The sequence below is a fragment of the Protopterus annectens genome, chromosome 6.part1, assembly GCF_019279795.1.
Source record: "Protopterus annectens isolate FY-2018-M chromosome 6.part1, PAN1.0, whole genome shotgun sequence".
Lineage (NCBI taxonomy): Eukaryota > Metazoa > Chordata > Ceratodontiformes > Protopteridae > Protopterus > Protopterus annectens.
Window position 1 is genome coordinate 18,980,527 of NC_056738.1, and position 15,419 is coordinate 18,995,945.

Consider the following 15,419-nt stretch of genomic DNA (forward strand, 5'->3'; position numbering starts at 1 on the left):
TCAGTTAATGAAACCAACACAGATGAATACAATAGGACATTTGTTTTAAAATACAGCCAACATTCTAGGGTTATAGAGAGAATTATTCTAAAATATTGCAATATTTTTTCCCAAATGTAGGACACCTCACACGGTTTGTCTAAACCCCCTTTGTTTGCATACAAAAGGAGAGAAAACATTAAAAATATTTTGGAAAGACAAAAGAATAATAATCATAACATTGATGGAATTTCCAAATGGAGAGGAACGTTCAAGTGCGGAATGTGCAATCTATGCTCCTACATACCCCATTTAGAGCCTCTAAATATACCTACCTTGTGTAAAACACTTCAGGGGAGTTATAATTTTAATTGTTGGTCAAAAGGCGTTTATTTAGCTTATTGTTCAGAATATTTTTCGTTTTATGTGAGGAAAACCAAAAGGGCCCTGAAAGCATGAACAAAATGAGCATTGTTATGATAAGAAGCGGCTAATGACTAAATCACTTTATAAGCATACGTTATGTTGCAAGCTCAGTTCATTTCTGTTTTGGGTGATTACTGTTGGACAATGGGAAACCTTGCTGGAATACGGAGAACTGCTTTGGCACTTAAGATTAAATGCATGTACCCCCAGGATTAAATGAGGCAGTCTTCTCTAGTACCTGTATTAAAATTAAGGGCAGCATAACATCAGTGAGTTTTTTTATTAATTCACTGTGAATGAATGGTTTATGAAGTTTACAAATATTTCTGAATTTTTATTAGCAGTTATTTTCATGAATTACAATTTTTTAAGATATGGATATTTATTAATGATATCAACGTATATAATTATATGCATTTTTTAGTCATCCTTTTGAAATGTTTGTTGGTTGTAAACTGTCAACCTTTACAAATTTTTTATACACAAGTATTTGGACATTAAGTGAAAATAAGTGATGTAATTTGATTTACCAACTGAAAGGAAGTGATGTGATTTTATCTACTAATCCCCTTGGTGCTTAGTTTTAAAAGTGGTAAGTGTTTCAGTTCAGATGAAGTCTCTCTCTGAGATGAAAGTGCTAAACTAATTTCAGATAAACTATTTTCAAACCACTTATTATTGGTGCACCTTGGAGTTCTTGTCTGACTGCCGTCTGAGGTACAAGTTTTGGTTATTGGTAAATTTTGTACCTCCACATTACAGCTTTGTGGTTATTGGATGTAAAAGATCTCACAGCACCTACCATTAAAAGGCAGATGGGGCCTCAGTTTAACATCTCATCTAAAGGATGACACATTCAGGAGTGCAACACTCCCACCACCCCCTTGAAGTGCACTGTACTATCAGCAATCCATCTAAGTGGTGTGTGAGTAGCACCGATTTCCTTCTGCATCAAAGGCAAGTATGCTACCTGTTAACAATACTTTGAAATTCTATAGCAGAAACACTGACAGCCATTTGCTAAACAAAACAGTTGCACATTAAAATCAGCATGGGCAACAGTAAACTTGTCTTCCACTGAAACTCACGTCTTGAAAATGTACCCAGTAGTTTTGAAGATTTCTCCCATTAAGCAGTGAAATAAAATGAACCAGTAAAAGACAAAATTACTCATTTCAGCACATTTCAATCAACTTTCATAATTAAGTGAGCAGTCCGGTAGCTGGTGTAGAGGATAATGGCTCTTGTTTCCTGTAGCCAAGGTACAGGATTTGAGCCTGAGCAAGCTAAATAACCTGACATCCCTAACTAAGGCATTACACACACGCACCCCTAACACTTACCTATCTTTGAGTACCTGGAACGCTCGGTCTCCCATGCCCTTTAAAAGGGAAAGCAGCAGCAGTTCTGCAGTCCAAAGTGTGTTCGGTAGTAGTTCCAAGTTCTCCAGTCCAATGTACATTCCAAAAGGATGGAAGCCCCAAGTTCACCAGCTCCAACATATGTTTAAATCTCATGTGTTGCTGTGCATACATCACACTAAAGATGTACAATGCATGCATAGAGAATGTGACCTTAAAGAAAAAAATGTAAAGATGCATGGATGGAAGGATGGGTGCAAAAAATGTAAAATTTTTTTTTTTAATTATTTCAAACTTAAATATTGTGGCAGTCCCGAGCAGCCATCCCTCCAGCCGATCCAGTAAGTTCTAGGCAACTGCCTAGGCCGCCTAGCGCTGGATCCAGCTCTGGTTACAGCCACTTATTACTTTAATATGCTGAAGAAACTTGCCCTCAAAAAAAAGATTGAGAGACGTTAACAAAAGCTTATGAAACAAGATTAGGTACATACTTTGCATTTCGATGAACTGTAGATCAGAGCCATTCGCTAAACCTTCTGACTCTTTAAGCATATTTTCTGTCTTAGAAGTCTTCTGTTCTTCTTCTTCCAGTTGTAATTTCAGCTTTCTAACCTGTTACAAAAATCAAATGAAATGTATGTCTTAAGGCTTTGATGAGCTTGGCATTATTTGTTTTGTCAGTCTTTAATGAAACCCATACATTAGTCAAAAGAGTAAGCAGAAGTTACTTACACCCATCCATTCACCAATAAAAAAAATACATTTCAGATCCATGAATGTTGATTTCGTAAACTGCATGCCACTGGCACCATTAGACTTCTGTACACTGGAGACACATATTTATCAGTAAAGCTTTGCTAGTCAAAATTACAGAGGAGCAGCATTAGTTCACTTTTTTTTTAAACAAGCTAATTTAAACGGGTCTATATTATAACATCGAAGTTGCAAAACTTCAAATGTTATAATATCAACACCACTACATCGAAGGTTGAAAATAGCTAAGCCGCAGAACATTGAATTCTTACCTAGAGCAAGATTTCAGTGGGCCATTCAGTGGCTTCGCTATTTCCTCCACTGTGGTGAGATAGTTACGGACCTTAGGGTGAGGGTGTGGGTTAAGGTAAGTGGATAGGTAGGAATGTATGTATGGTTTAGTGTACGGTTTTGTTAAGTGTATGTGTGTGTATTAATTAGTTTGTTTGTGTATAGTTTCTTAGGGTGTGTGCGCGATAGTTACAGACCTTAGGGTTCGGGTGCGAGTTAAGGTTAGTGGATAGATAGGAATGTACATACAGTTTAGTGTAGGGTTAGAAGTAGGGTTTTGTTAAGTGTATCTGTGTGGATTATTTATTTTGGTGCGCTTGTGTTGTGTGTATGTTTCTCGGAACAGCGACTTTTTTCCTTGGGAAAAAAAATTATTTTGTGTGTTCGATATTATCACATTTCCAAATTCCAAGTTCGAGCTTATGGTGTTCGATATTTTGGAATTTCAATTATGTGATATAGACCCATTTAAACAGATTTCCATAAAAGACTTCAGTTGGAAACAAGATCTCTAGATGGATCAAAAGCTATATCCTGTAAAATAATTCCATTAATTTGTTACCATAACATTAAAATATGGTGAACTTTTATGTTCTAAAGAAATTTTCATAAAACATGATATATCTGAAATGTACACTAGTACATTTTTCCTTAACATTACATACCTGAAAGATGCAGATTATAACTTCAATAAAGAAAATATTTGTTTTGGTTAAAAATCATACTATGACTCAATGGTAAATGACAGTTAAGAAATAATCAAAATTTCACAAACAAAACAAAGGGAGAAGTCTTAAAAACAGACGTTAGACAACTTAACACTTGAATTCTTTAATATGCTACAGAAAAAAAGTCAAGAGAGGGCTTATTTAAATTACTATAAAACCATTTAATTAGGATTTACCTTACTTTTTAATAAGACCTGATTGAAATGTATTACAATTAGTCAATGTTTTAACTATGTCAGAAAGACTTTTCTATATCTCCACCACTCTCAAACATCTAACTGAATTCCTCCATATTGGGGGTTGGCATAATGGTAGCCTGCCTATCATTAATCTTAAATGACTTTTAAACAGTATCCTTTAAGGCTGTAGGTACTAAAATTTTTATTTATTCATTGAAGAGAACTGGTCCTGCTGAACCTTTTTCAGTCATCAAATGAGACATAAGGTAATGAGCAATGCCGACTTGACATTGAAACTGATCCTGGTTAGGCTTGTCTACCTCACACCATGCATACATACACACACACCTGTAGTCAGCTTGAAAGACTGCCAATTCACCCACAGTATCCCTTTGAGATGCGACAGAAAATGGAAAAAGCCACACGCACACTGCACTGAAGGCATCCCAGCTGGGAACTAGACTGGAGAACTAAGTGCGGAGAAGAAGCAATACTAATTGCTGTACTACTGTGCTCCCCTGAAATCCTATAAACGCAAATTAAAAAAACAAACAAACAAAAAAAAAAAACATACCGATTCCCAGTCTAGACAACTTATGTACTTCCACATTAAAAATGCAGTTCTGGATGCAACAGAGCTTTAAGCTGAGGCAACACTTCAGAAGTATCTCTATGGTTACGCATCAAATGCACAAAGGTTTGAAAGAATGAAAAAACTTTGAACCTTAATACATCACACTAAAATGAGCATAAAAACAAAACAAAAACCCCAATAGCAACCTTTTATGCGGGTGGGAGGGGGGGCAAGCTCCCATGCCCCCAGTAACTTATACATACCAACTCCAAGCTCGTGCTACATTCGGGAAAGGGCAAATCCCCATTTCCCACAATTTTATTTATTTACTAACATTTGATTATTACCGGCAATCAGCATAAAGTGGGTTCAGAGTTTCAAACGTTCGACCAAGGAATATTCAATCGTTTGCAAATTTGACCAAAAGAAAGGAATATCTCTACATTCTTGGAGATCAATAATGCAGTCAATGGACATAATGTATTTTTCTACATTCTGTCCATTAACAAACGATCTGCAGAGGAGTATTTATATAATCCATAACTGTGTGATTACATTCATCACAACTTCTACCACAGCTTTTTCTCATGACTTTCACTCTTTGGATAGTTCTCTTGACCTGCCAAGCAGAATATGGATAGTGTGAATTAGAATTATATGCTTAAATTATCATTCATGCACAGTTCTTCTGAATTAGATACTCTCAACTTGAGAGTATAGACTTCAGTGTTTTACTAACATTTGTATTTGTTGTAACTATTTCAAGAAGCCTGCAATGATGATGATGATAAAGATAATAAATGTATCTAGGTCATCAAGTAAATGAAGGTTTGCTTTTGAGAAGCCCCTGCAGCCAGAGATAACTAGGTTTAAAGAAAAAGAAAATTACAAAATTATGGTCCAATAAAGCAAGGCATGATGATACATATGGAGATGCACAGGAAGTGGTTATGTTTGTGAGCACATACCCAAATCATTACTGGCTCAAGAGTGGTCTGGGTGCCAGGCCCTACAGAGCTTTCATTCTAACTGACAGAGGGAAGCTAGAGCCCTGAAAAGGGCAATGCTAGGAAATAAAGTCTTCACTCTGGCAACAAAAACAAACAAAAAAGGGAATGGAAGGGGGGAGTGGCTACTGCAACACTGAACATTTAAACATCTACTGTTATGTTAAGTTTACTTTTACAACGATACTATGCATCTTTTTATCACTGCTGTAGTAGCCTTAGCTATATATGGGTATACTACCACAGCTTATACTAACTGGGAGGAGGATGGATGAGGGTCCAGGACACCATGTAGAATGGTCCTAGCAAAGCCTACTCTAGACCTGGAGAAGGAATCTAATTTGTAGTAGTATGAAAAAGTATGCACAGAGATAAGGAAGCTGTGTAAAATCTTACCACAACCATAGATGTCCTTCTCTTCCATGTTGTAGTATTCTACATATGGGTTTACCCTCCAGCTTGTCCGGCAATGTTTCCAAAGATTTTCAATCCCTCTAGGTGCATCAGATGTCTGACGTGGCAGCAGGTACGTAGGCCATAAAAGTGACATCTGCACGCACCAGCCCTCAGAACATAAAAGGGCCCCAGTTGGAGCCAGTCCTATAAGGGCATAGCCTGTCCAGTGTCACCCAGGAGAACAAGTGCAGTCTGACAAGAGGGGAAGGGGGAGGGAAGGAATACTGCAACATGGAAGACAAGGACATCTATGGTTAGGGTAAGATTTTACACAACATTCCTATGTCCTTCTATTCCAGTGTTGCAGTATTCTACATAGGGGTGAGTGCCAAAGCTGACTGAGGATTGGGAGGTAGCCTAGATGATGTTTCCAAGAATCCGTGTAGGACAGCCCTGGCAAATCCTGCCCTGGCTCTGGAGATACAGTCCAGTTTGCAGTGTTTGGTGAAGGTGTGCACTGAGGACCAAGTAGCTGCCTCAAGTATAGGAGTTAGTGTCTAGCCCCTTAACAAAGGCTTCGGAAGAGGCCATAGCGCTGGTGGAGTTGGCTTTGACATTGGAATGCAGGATCTTTCCACGGTGTATGTAGCAGAAATGGCTCACAGCTTTGCCCAGGGCTCTGAAGTGGAAGGAAACAAACAGTTGGTCTGATTTCTTAAAAGGTTTGGTTTTATGCAGATAAAACCTAAGTTGTCAGTGGACATCTCGGGAATGAAGTACTCTCCTACTATCCCCCCTGCGGGTTGGGGAAGAAGGTAGGCAGGTGGATGGCCTGGTTAAGGATAGATCATTCACTACTTCTGGGGGTGAATGAAGGGTTAGTCCTGAGAGTCACTCTGTCCAGGTGGAAGACTAAAAATGGTGGTGTAGCCATACTAACAATAAAAGTTTTCCATGTGCAAAATTTTATGGAAGCTGCTCAAAATGAAAAAAAAAAAAAAAAAATGTCTGCTGGCTCAGAGGGGGCTAGAGTAAGTTTTTCTAGTACATAGTTAAGATCCCAGGGAGGAGGAGATCGTTTCCTTGGTGGTCTCAAGTGTAGTACATCTTTGAGGAACAGTTTAGCGGGGAGTATGGATACAAGGGGTGGATCCAGAGGGAGACGGGAAGAGACAGCAGATAGATGTGTTTTCAGAGATGATTATGACAGCCCTGTCTGCATTAGTTCATACAGGAAAGACAGAGTGAGAGGAATATCGCTTTCCAGCGGCGGGTCCAACAGTCTTTTGTGACACCAAATAGAAAACCTTTTCCATTTTGTGAGAGAGGATTTTCTAGTGATGGGTTTCCTGCCTCCTGCAGGACATTGAGGATGTCCTAATTGTATAGGTGTCTGAAGGGGATCAGAATCCTTTCAGCCACAGGGTGAGGTGCAGGGATTGCCACTGTGGGTGTATCCAAGTCCCCTTGTGTTGTGTGTGTGATCAGGTCCACAGGTGGGGCTAACTTATGGTGATTGTCCTTGGACAGATAAAGGAGAAGGGGGGACTAGTGCTGTCTTGGTCAGTAGGGAGTCACAAGCAAGATTTTTGGTGAGTCCTGCTGAATTTTCAGCAGGACCTTTTGTATCAAGGGGAAAGGTGGGAATGCATACAGAAATTTCCTCTTCCAGGTCATCAAAAGTGCATCTGTCGCCAGTGCCTTGGGGTTGTGTGTGCTGGTGCAGTATCCAAGAAGTTGCCTGTTTATGGAGGAGACAAACAGGTCTATTTGTGGTATACCCCACCTGTGGACCAGATTTAGGAAAACATCTCGTTGAAGCATCCATTCGTGGTTGCTTGAAATGGTTCTGCTTAGGAGATCTGCCTGGGAGTTGTGTAGGGACGGTATGTAGGCTGCCTGCAGGGTAATTCCCTGTGAAGTGGCTAGTTCCCACAACTGCAGAGCTAGTCTGCATAGAAGGTATGACTTCGGCTCTCCTTGTTTGCTGAGGTACCACAGAACTGTGGTGTTGTCCATGAATATCTTGAGATGGCCCTGCTCTTGAGGGTTGGAAGGCTTGTAGAGCAAGGAAGATTGCACTCATTTCTCTGACGTTTATGTGGTCTAGTTTGTATCTGTTTGTCCACAAACCTTGCACTCTGTCCTAGGGTTGCTCCCCAACCCAGATCTGAGGCATCTGTGTGCATATTCTGGGGGGGGGGGGGGGTTTGAAGGGCTAGGCCTGGGTTCTTGGCCACCTCAGCCACCCACCATCTCAGTTCCTGTTTCAAACAAGGAAGGAGGAAAGAGTTTTTTTTACTCCTTGAAAGTTTTTTAGCCAAGACGTCAGAGTATTCAGTTGGTTGAATAAAAGAATTTCTTGAATTTCCTGGCCGTTGTTTTTGTTTATTACGGGTTCGTTCTATTGTTGTATCAAAGGAAGGAGAGGGACCCTGAACTCTAGAGGATGGGAGTGCTGAGTCCGCACTGATCAAAGATACCACTGTAGTTTCCTCATGTGCATTCTTGCTAGAGGCAACATGGGTATGGTGGCTGCCATGTAACCCAGAAGTCTCAGAAATTGCCTTGCTGTCAGTTCTGAGGACTGAAGGGCAGCGAGTACATGGTGTGTCAGAGACACCACCTTTTCTGGTGGTAGGAAGGCCTTCATAAGGTCTGTCCGGATTCTGCAACACAGGAAGACAATGTCCTGTTCAGGCTTCAGATGGGATATTGGCAAGTTTATTAGAAATTTTAGGCACTGCAGGAGGAGCAGAAGGGTCTGGGTGTGAAGATGAAGAGTCTTCTGGTCTTCTGCCTGAATTAGAAGGTCATCTAGACAGCGGAATATCAGGATTCCCTGTGTCCTGTAGTAAGCGATGACTGGAGCCAGACATTTTGTGAATACCCTAGGAGCAGTAGAAAGCCCAAAGGACAAGGCACAGAATGAAAAATGGGATTAGCCTGCCAGAAATCTGTGGTATTTCCTGAAAGTGGGCTTTATAGGTATGTGAAGGTAGGCATCCCTTACGTCCAGGGTTGCCATGAATCCCTGATGGAACAGAAGAGGGAAGGCAGAGTGAGCATTCTGAAGGCAGGAACTTTTAAGAAGGGGTTGAGGCATGAGAGGACTAGAATAGGCCTCCATGGTCCATCCTTTCTGTAAACCAAAAGGATTCTGGAGTAGAATCCTTTTCTTTTTGATTCTGTAAGCACTGGTTCTATAGTGCCTTATATTAGTAGGGTTTGCAGGACCTGTCATAGTAGGGGTACTTGACTAGTGGGTGGCTGGGGTATGCCCAGCATTGTTGGGGGGGGGGGGGATTCAGGACATGAAGTAACCGTTCGGCATGATGTACAAAACCCACTTGTCTGAGGTAATGAGTGACCATGCAAGGAGACAGTGACAGAGGCGGGCAGACAGGGGGAGTGATGGGGGGAGGGGGTTTGAAAGGTTGGCAGGTAGTTAGACATGCATCTATATCACGCTATCGAAATCTTACTACATCGAATCAATAAAGGTCGGACTTTATTGATCGAAGTAGTAAAATATCGGATAACATAAAAAAAATAAATCAATAAAAAAAAACTAACTAGCGTAGGCAGGGGGGCAAGCCCCCCTGCACACCCCACACCCCCCTACTTAAATGTACCAACTCTGAGACCGCACTACATTGAGGTAAACGGAAATCTCCCCCTTACGAGGATTTCCGTTTACCTGCACGATGTTCTGAACTTTTGACATTGTCGTGCCGACAATATCGTATTCGATATTGTCAGATTACGACAACGTGAAGTAGACCCATCAGACACTATCTACCCTATCAGGAAAGGAAGGCCATTGGCTGGAAGAAGGAGAAGCTCTAGCCGGAGGGGGCTGTCTTCTAGGGGGAGCCATAGATCTAGGGGCTTTCAAGATAAACTGAGTCTTCGCCGGGTAGTTCCTATGGAACTTAGGGATGGGCAAGACTAGGAGGTGTTTTAGATTCTGTAATTCTTTCCCTTTTGGTTCGCAGGGACTTGGGTCAGCAACTTTTTCACCAAACAGGTCATAGTGATCCAGAGGTGCATCAATAAGTTTGGCCCTGAAGTCATTAGGAAGAGGCTGAAGGTGTAGCCATGTGTGTCACCTTAGTGCAGAGGATAATGCAGCTGACCTAGATGAGGCTTCAGCTGCATCATAACTCCATCTTAAGGAATGTCTATTCACTTGAGAGGTGAGGGTAAGCAGGGAGGTCAAGGAAGCTTTGGCTGCACAATCTGGAATGTCAGCTAGTTCTTTATTGGCTTTGTCCAGTAGAGCTAAGGAATATTTGGTCATATTAGTTAACAGGGTAGCAGAGATATAAATTTTCTTTCCCAATCTCTCCACAGTCTTGCTGTCCTTATCAGCTGGGAGGATTAGGATAGTAGTGGTAGAAAGAAGCTTGGAAGCCCTATCAGTAGACATGGAGATTATGGCTGGGTCAGCAGGAGGGCACTTAATCAGAAATGTTCCTGTCTCGTGGACTTTGCAAAGTCTATCTGCTCTCCTTGGGGCTGGGAGTCCAGGTTGATGGAAGCTGAAATAAAAGCATCCAGGAAACCTGGCTGAATAGGAGGTATGGCAGAAGGACTGGGGAGTGCATTTGTTTCAGTTTGTAAAACCTCTTTTGTACTTCAGTCATATCCGAAGACTTCCACTGAAAAGTGTTCCTTCATCTTATTGATAGTTTCCCCAAAGGTTAAATCCTTCACGGGGAGTCTGGTTCAATACAGCCTTCCTCTGGAGATCCATATCCCAGGGGGAAGAGATCTGAGAGGAGTGACAGAGGGAATCCTATGAGGAATCTGACAATTTCTTCTCCTCTAATTGTTCTACCCTCCTTTCAGGAATGAGGGGTCTCGGACTTAAGAAGGGAGGTGGAGTGCTAGGGGTTTTTGAGGCAGTAGGCCTAAAGGCCATAGGCATTAAACAAACTCTGGCTGAAGACCTGCCAATTGGGCATGCTTTCAGTAGCAGGAAAAACAGGTTTTGTTTTCTGTTTTTTCTTTAGATGCTTCGCTGGCATCTTGCTGGGAGAAGGCCTCGAAACAGGTACAGGGATGGTGGCAGTGGGATCCGACGAGCCCAGGGTGAATGCTGGTCCCCCCCGGTGTCTAAGGTAGACGCCGGTATAGCCTCTATGGATGTGGCATTCGATTGAGATTGTGCGGCTTCCTCAGAGGTACCCGCTTTATCTACATTGGCGGAAGCTGAATCCTCGGCCAGGCCATCGGTCACAGGCTGCGGAATGGCTGGAAGAGGCGCATTTGAAGAAGTAGGCTTCAAGATCTTGGCCCTCTTTTTGGGCGGTTCAGATGGGGCATCGGAAGCGCCCTCCATCCTTAACGTTATTTGTTTTAAGCGTTGACTCTGTAAGTACAATTGTAATGCCTGTAAACAGCGACGCAAGGTCTTAGGGACAAATGATTTACAGATTGTGCAGTTTTCATGGTCGTGTTCCTTAACTAAACAGAAAAGACACTGATCGTGGGTGTCTTTGTGGGGAATCTGCCAACCACACTTATACTTGCCCTTTCCAGATGACATCAACAGACTATAAGCAAAAAGAGTAGAACTGAAAGGATCCCCAGTGGGGTAACTGACTGAATTTTTTTGATCCAATGTCCGCGAGAAGCAGCAGCAGCTGGCATACAACTGGTGGCTGAAAAGTTCAGATGGCTGGTGTGTGCAGACATCACTTTTATGGCCCACGTACCTGCTGCCATGTCAGACGTCCGATGCACTTAGAGAGACTGAATCCTTGGAAACCTGGCCAGACGAGTTGGAGGGTAAACCCATATGTAGGATACTGCAACACTGGAACAGGAGGACTCCATGTTGCTGCTTCTAGAACACTTTTAGAAACCAAATCTTCCCAAAGAGCCACAGATTAAGCCAAGAAGCTAATAGAGTAAGTTGAGATCCTGTCTGGAACTGTCTTATTGTGGTGGGTACAACAAAAGGTAATATAATTAGTCAACTATTTGGAAATGGTCTATTTTGACACAGATTGCTCTTTTTTCTTACCTTTACAAGAAATGAACTGATCAGAATTCTATAAATTTTATTTCTATCAAGATATCGTAGTTGTCTGTGGACATTCAGAGTTTTGTAGATTCCCTTCTCCCTCATTTTTAGATTATACAAAGAAGGCAATGACACAGATATCTTGACTCAAAGTAAATTCAGATACCTCACTACACATGAAAGAAAGATTAGTTCTTAAGGAAACTCTATTTATGTGGAAAATGAAATAAGGATGACCCTCAATAAGATGTTGTAACTCAAATATTCTTCTTTCATCAAAACTGCTTTTCCTGTTTTGAACCTAAAATTGACCTGTTTCAAACAGAGCAAGAGTTTATTTAAAAAAAGTTTAAATGCCAAGGAGAATGCTGCTTATGCAACAACCCTTTAAAAATTCTTTAACATGGGAATGAACTGAAAGGGGAAGATCCATAGGGAGATTCTGAAATGTCCAAAAAAATAACTTTGACAGAGGAGCAAAAAAGGCCAGAGAATAATAAATCTCACAAATATTGTAGAGCCAAAGAAATAATAGCCTTAAAAGGGTAATGGATCTTTGTTTTGGTGCCAAGTAGACTACCTTCTTCACCCGCTAACGTGATTTCCTAGTAGCAGGTTTTCTTGGATCCTTTAATACCTGCTGCACATTCTCAGAAAACAGGTGCCTAAAAGGTATTGGAACTCATTCATCCAGATAGTTAGTTGAAGCTATTTGAAGTTGGGATGCATCAAAAACACCGTGTTCTGTGTAAATAGGTCCAGTCCGTGAGGAAGCCTGTGATAACTGCCCTTGATTATTTAAAAACAAAAAGGGGGGGCACTGTTGTCTGGGCCAGAAGGAAATAAACACAATGGCCTCTGAAAAACTATTCTGAATATTCGGAATGACACTGGATATCAGTGGAAAAGCCTACAGAAACATTCCTGTTCATGGAAATGAGAATGCAGCTGTTTTCCAGATCTGCTTATATAGAGTCCTAGAGCAGAATTTTGCCATTTGATTGCTGTGAACAGAGAACAAAAGATCTATCTGTGGTGTTCTCCACAGCTGGATCAATTACTGGAAGACCGTCTGATTCAATTTCCATCCATGATGGCATTTTCTAGTCCTACTCAGACAGCCTATCACCAAATTTTGCTTCAACAGGATGTAAGATGATGCTTGAGTGAGACTGTAGTGAAACACTATATTTGAGGCTACCATGGATAGTCTGCAATGAGGGTAAAATATGGATCCCCTGGTTTATGTACCACATTACTGCAGTGCTGTCTGTAACCATTTGTACTGGTCCAGAACCCACAGATGAATGACACAGTTTTGAGCCTTTATTACTGCCAATATCTCTTTTACATTTGTCTGTTTTGGTCTATCTTTTGTGTTCTAAGGACACTGCACTTTTATGCCGAAAAACTCGACTCCCCAAGCAAAGTCTGAGGTGTCTGGAGTTACAGATTGTGCTGCAGCTGGAAGGGAAAATGGGAGACCTGGATTCAGATAAAAATGGTCTCGCCACCAAAGTTGCTTCCCTTTTCACAGATACTAAAACAGGAATCTGGAATGTCACGGGATGTTAATGTTGGGATCATACTGACGTTTTAGGTACCATTAAAAGTTTTGTCATCTGGAGTCTGGCTAGAGGAATCCTGAGAAACAGGAATGCCATGAACTCCTTTATCCTCAGAAATGCCATTGCAGAGATCTAGCTTTAGTGGAAAAACTGAGGAACAGATCTGGTTATGCGTATACTTTTTGCTGTGGAAGAAAAGCTCTTTGAACTAATTCATCTATAGGAAAACAATCCTATCAGTTGTCAAGCAAGACTTTTGGATGTTCTCCTGAAACTCCAGTCAGTGCAAAAATCTCTCACCCAAGTGAGATTTCTGACACTTTGAAAAAGATTATGCAAAGATAAAGAAGTCATCTAAATAAGGAAAAAAGTGTGAATAGCTTGTAGTCTGCAATAGTGCATTACTGGAGCTAGACACTTTATGAATACCCTTGTAGAAGTGAATAACTGAAAGGGTAATGCAGGGAACTGAAAGTGTGATCTAGACACAGAAAAGTTAATGTTTGAAATTTGGTGCTAAAGGAATGTGTTAACAATCTTACAAATCTAGGGTCACTAAAAGACTTAAATGGGGAATGAAAAGTAACAGGTCACAAAGGAACAACACTCTGAACTTTGGAATTTTCACAAACTAGAAAGGAAAGATCTAGGACTGGTTTCCATGAGGTTTCCTTCTTTGGTACCAAAAATATTCCTAAATAAAAACCTTCCCCTTTCTGAGGAGGGACAGCTTCTATCACCCTCTGAGATGGCATCATGCAGAATAACAGGAGGAAAAAAGGAAATTTGAGCTGCCAGATGAGAAGGAATCACTTGAAAAGGATGCAGATATTCCCACTGCCGTGTGTATCCCTGAAGAGTCACTCTCAGAACTCATTTGCCTGAGACTACCTGTTGCCAAATATAGAAATGGAAGGCCATATACTGGGGAAGTACTACAGGCTTGCTAGGTTGGGAAGAGGGCAGATGCAATTCTGCAGTCATTCAGAAGTGCTAGATTGCCTTTTTTTTGTGTGGGGGGTGTCTCCTTTCTTCTTAGAAAATCCCTGACATTGCTTTTTAAAAGGCTGCTTTCCAGCAGCTTGCTGTGATGTTGGTTTTGTTTTTTTGTAAAATGATGCAGTGAGCTGTAAAACTTTTGACAAATTAGGAGAAGGAAGGCTAAAAAAAACATGAGAAACTCTATTAACTTCCCTCTTTCATCATACCTTTTAAGGATCTCTGATGCAGACAGTCCAAATCCAACCTTTCTGTGTACAGGAGAATTCAAAATTTCAGTGTGTACATCATTAGGAAGATTTTATATGCATAACCAAGCAAACCTTCTCATAAAAGCTGGGGATGGCATAATGACTAAAGTGTTTAACTCACAGACAAGTAGTAAATTGTTTTATTCTCACTAAGGAAAATTGGCTAGGATTAAAATGGTCCACAACAGCAGCCAGCAGAGTACTTACTTCTGAACCTATGAACCTAACAGCTTCAAAGCAGCAACACTAAAAGTGGCATTAGTTGAATCACAGAAGCACTTCAAACAATATGTAGTCATTTGAGATACAGAAGCAATAAGACTACACAAAAATGATTTTCCTAAGGGAAGGAAAAAGAAGCCATAAGGTTCCTCGTATTTTCAAAAGAAGCAAACAAAAATGAACTTGACAATAAAAAAAATGTCAAACTAATCAACAGAGATAAGAAGTCATATTATTCCCAGCTTCAACTTCAGCATAAAATCAACCCCAGTAAATTTTGGCACTCCATATCTACTTAATCCTGGAAGAAATGAAAAGCACACCCTATCACCTGATACTCCTCCATCACAAATAGCCGAAAATTTCAACAAGCACTTCATAAAATGAGTTTCGGACCTACTAACACCCTAATGCTGGACCCCCACCCTTCAACATATTCAGACACAAACCCCAGACCATCAACTACTTCTGACCCTGTCATTATTAACCCCCCCTACTCAACAAAATGTCACACAAACCCCATTCTCATTTCAGCCCATACCCACTGACACCATTACAAAACTGCTACAAAAACTAAAACCCTGCTCTAATTCAGCTGACAATCTCCTACCATACTACCTCAAAAACCAGCTGCTGACTCAGTCGCCTACC

At 41.0% G+C, this 15,419-nt stretch overlaps 1 protein-coding gene across 1 annotated transcript in view; it reads right to left on the reverse strand.

The window, feature by feature from the left end:
* Positions 1-15,419, reverse strand: part of LRRFIP2 (LRR binding FLII interacting protein 2) — a 1,911,431-nt gene that overhangs the window by 570,375 nt on the left and 1,325,637 nt on the right. The window contains exon 9 of the mRNA XM_044075332.1: positions 2,258-2,378. Within this exon, the coding sequence (XP_043931267.1) occupies positions 2,258-2,378 (121 nt within the window). The remainder of the gene's footprint in view (positions 1-2,257; positions 2,379-15,419) is intronic.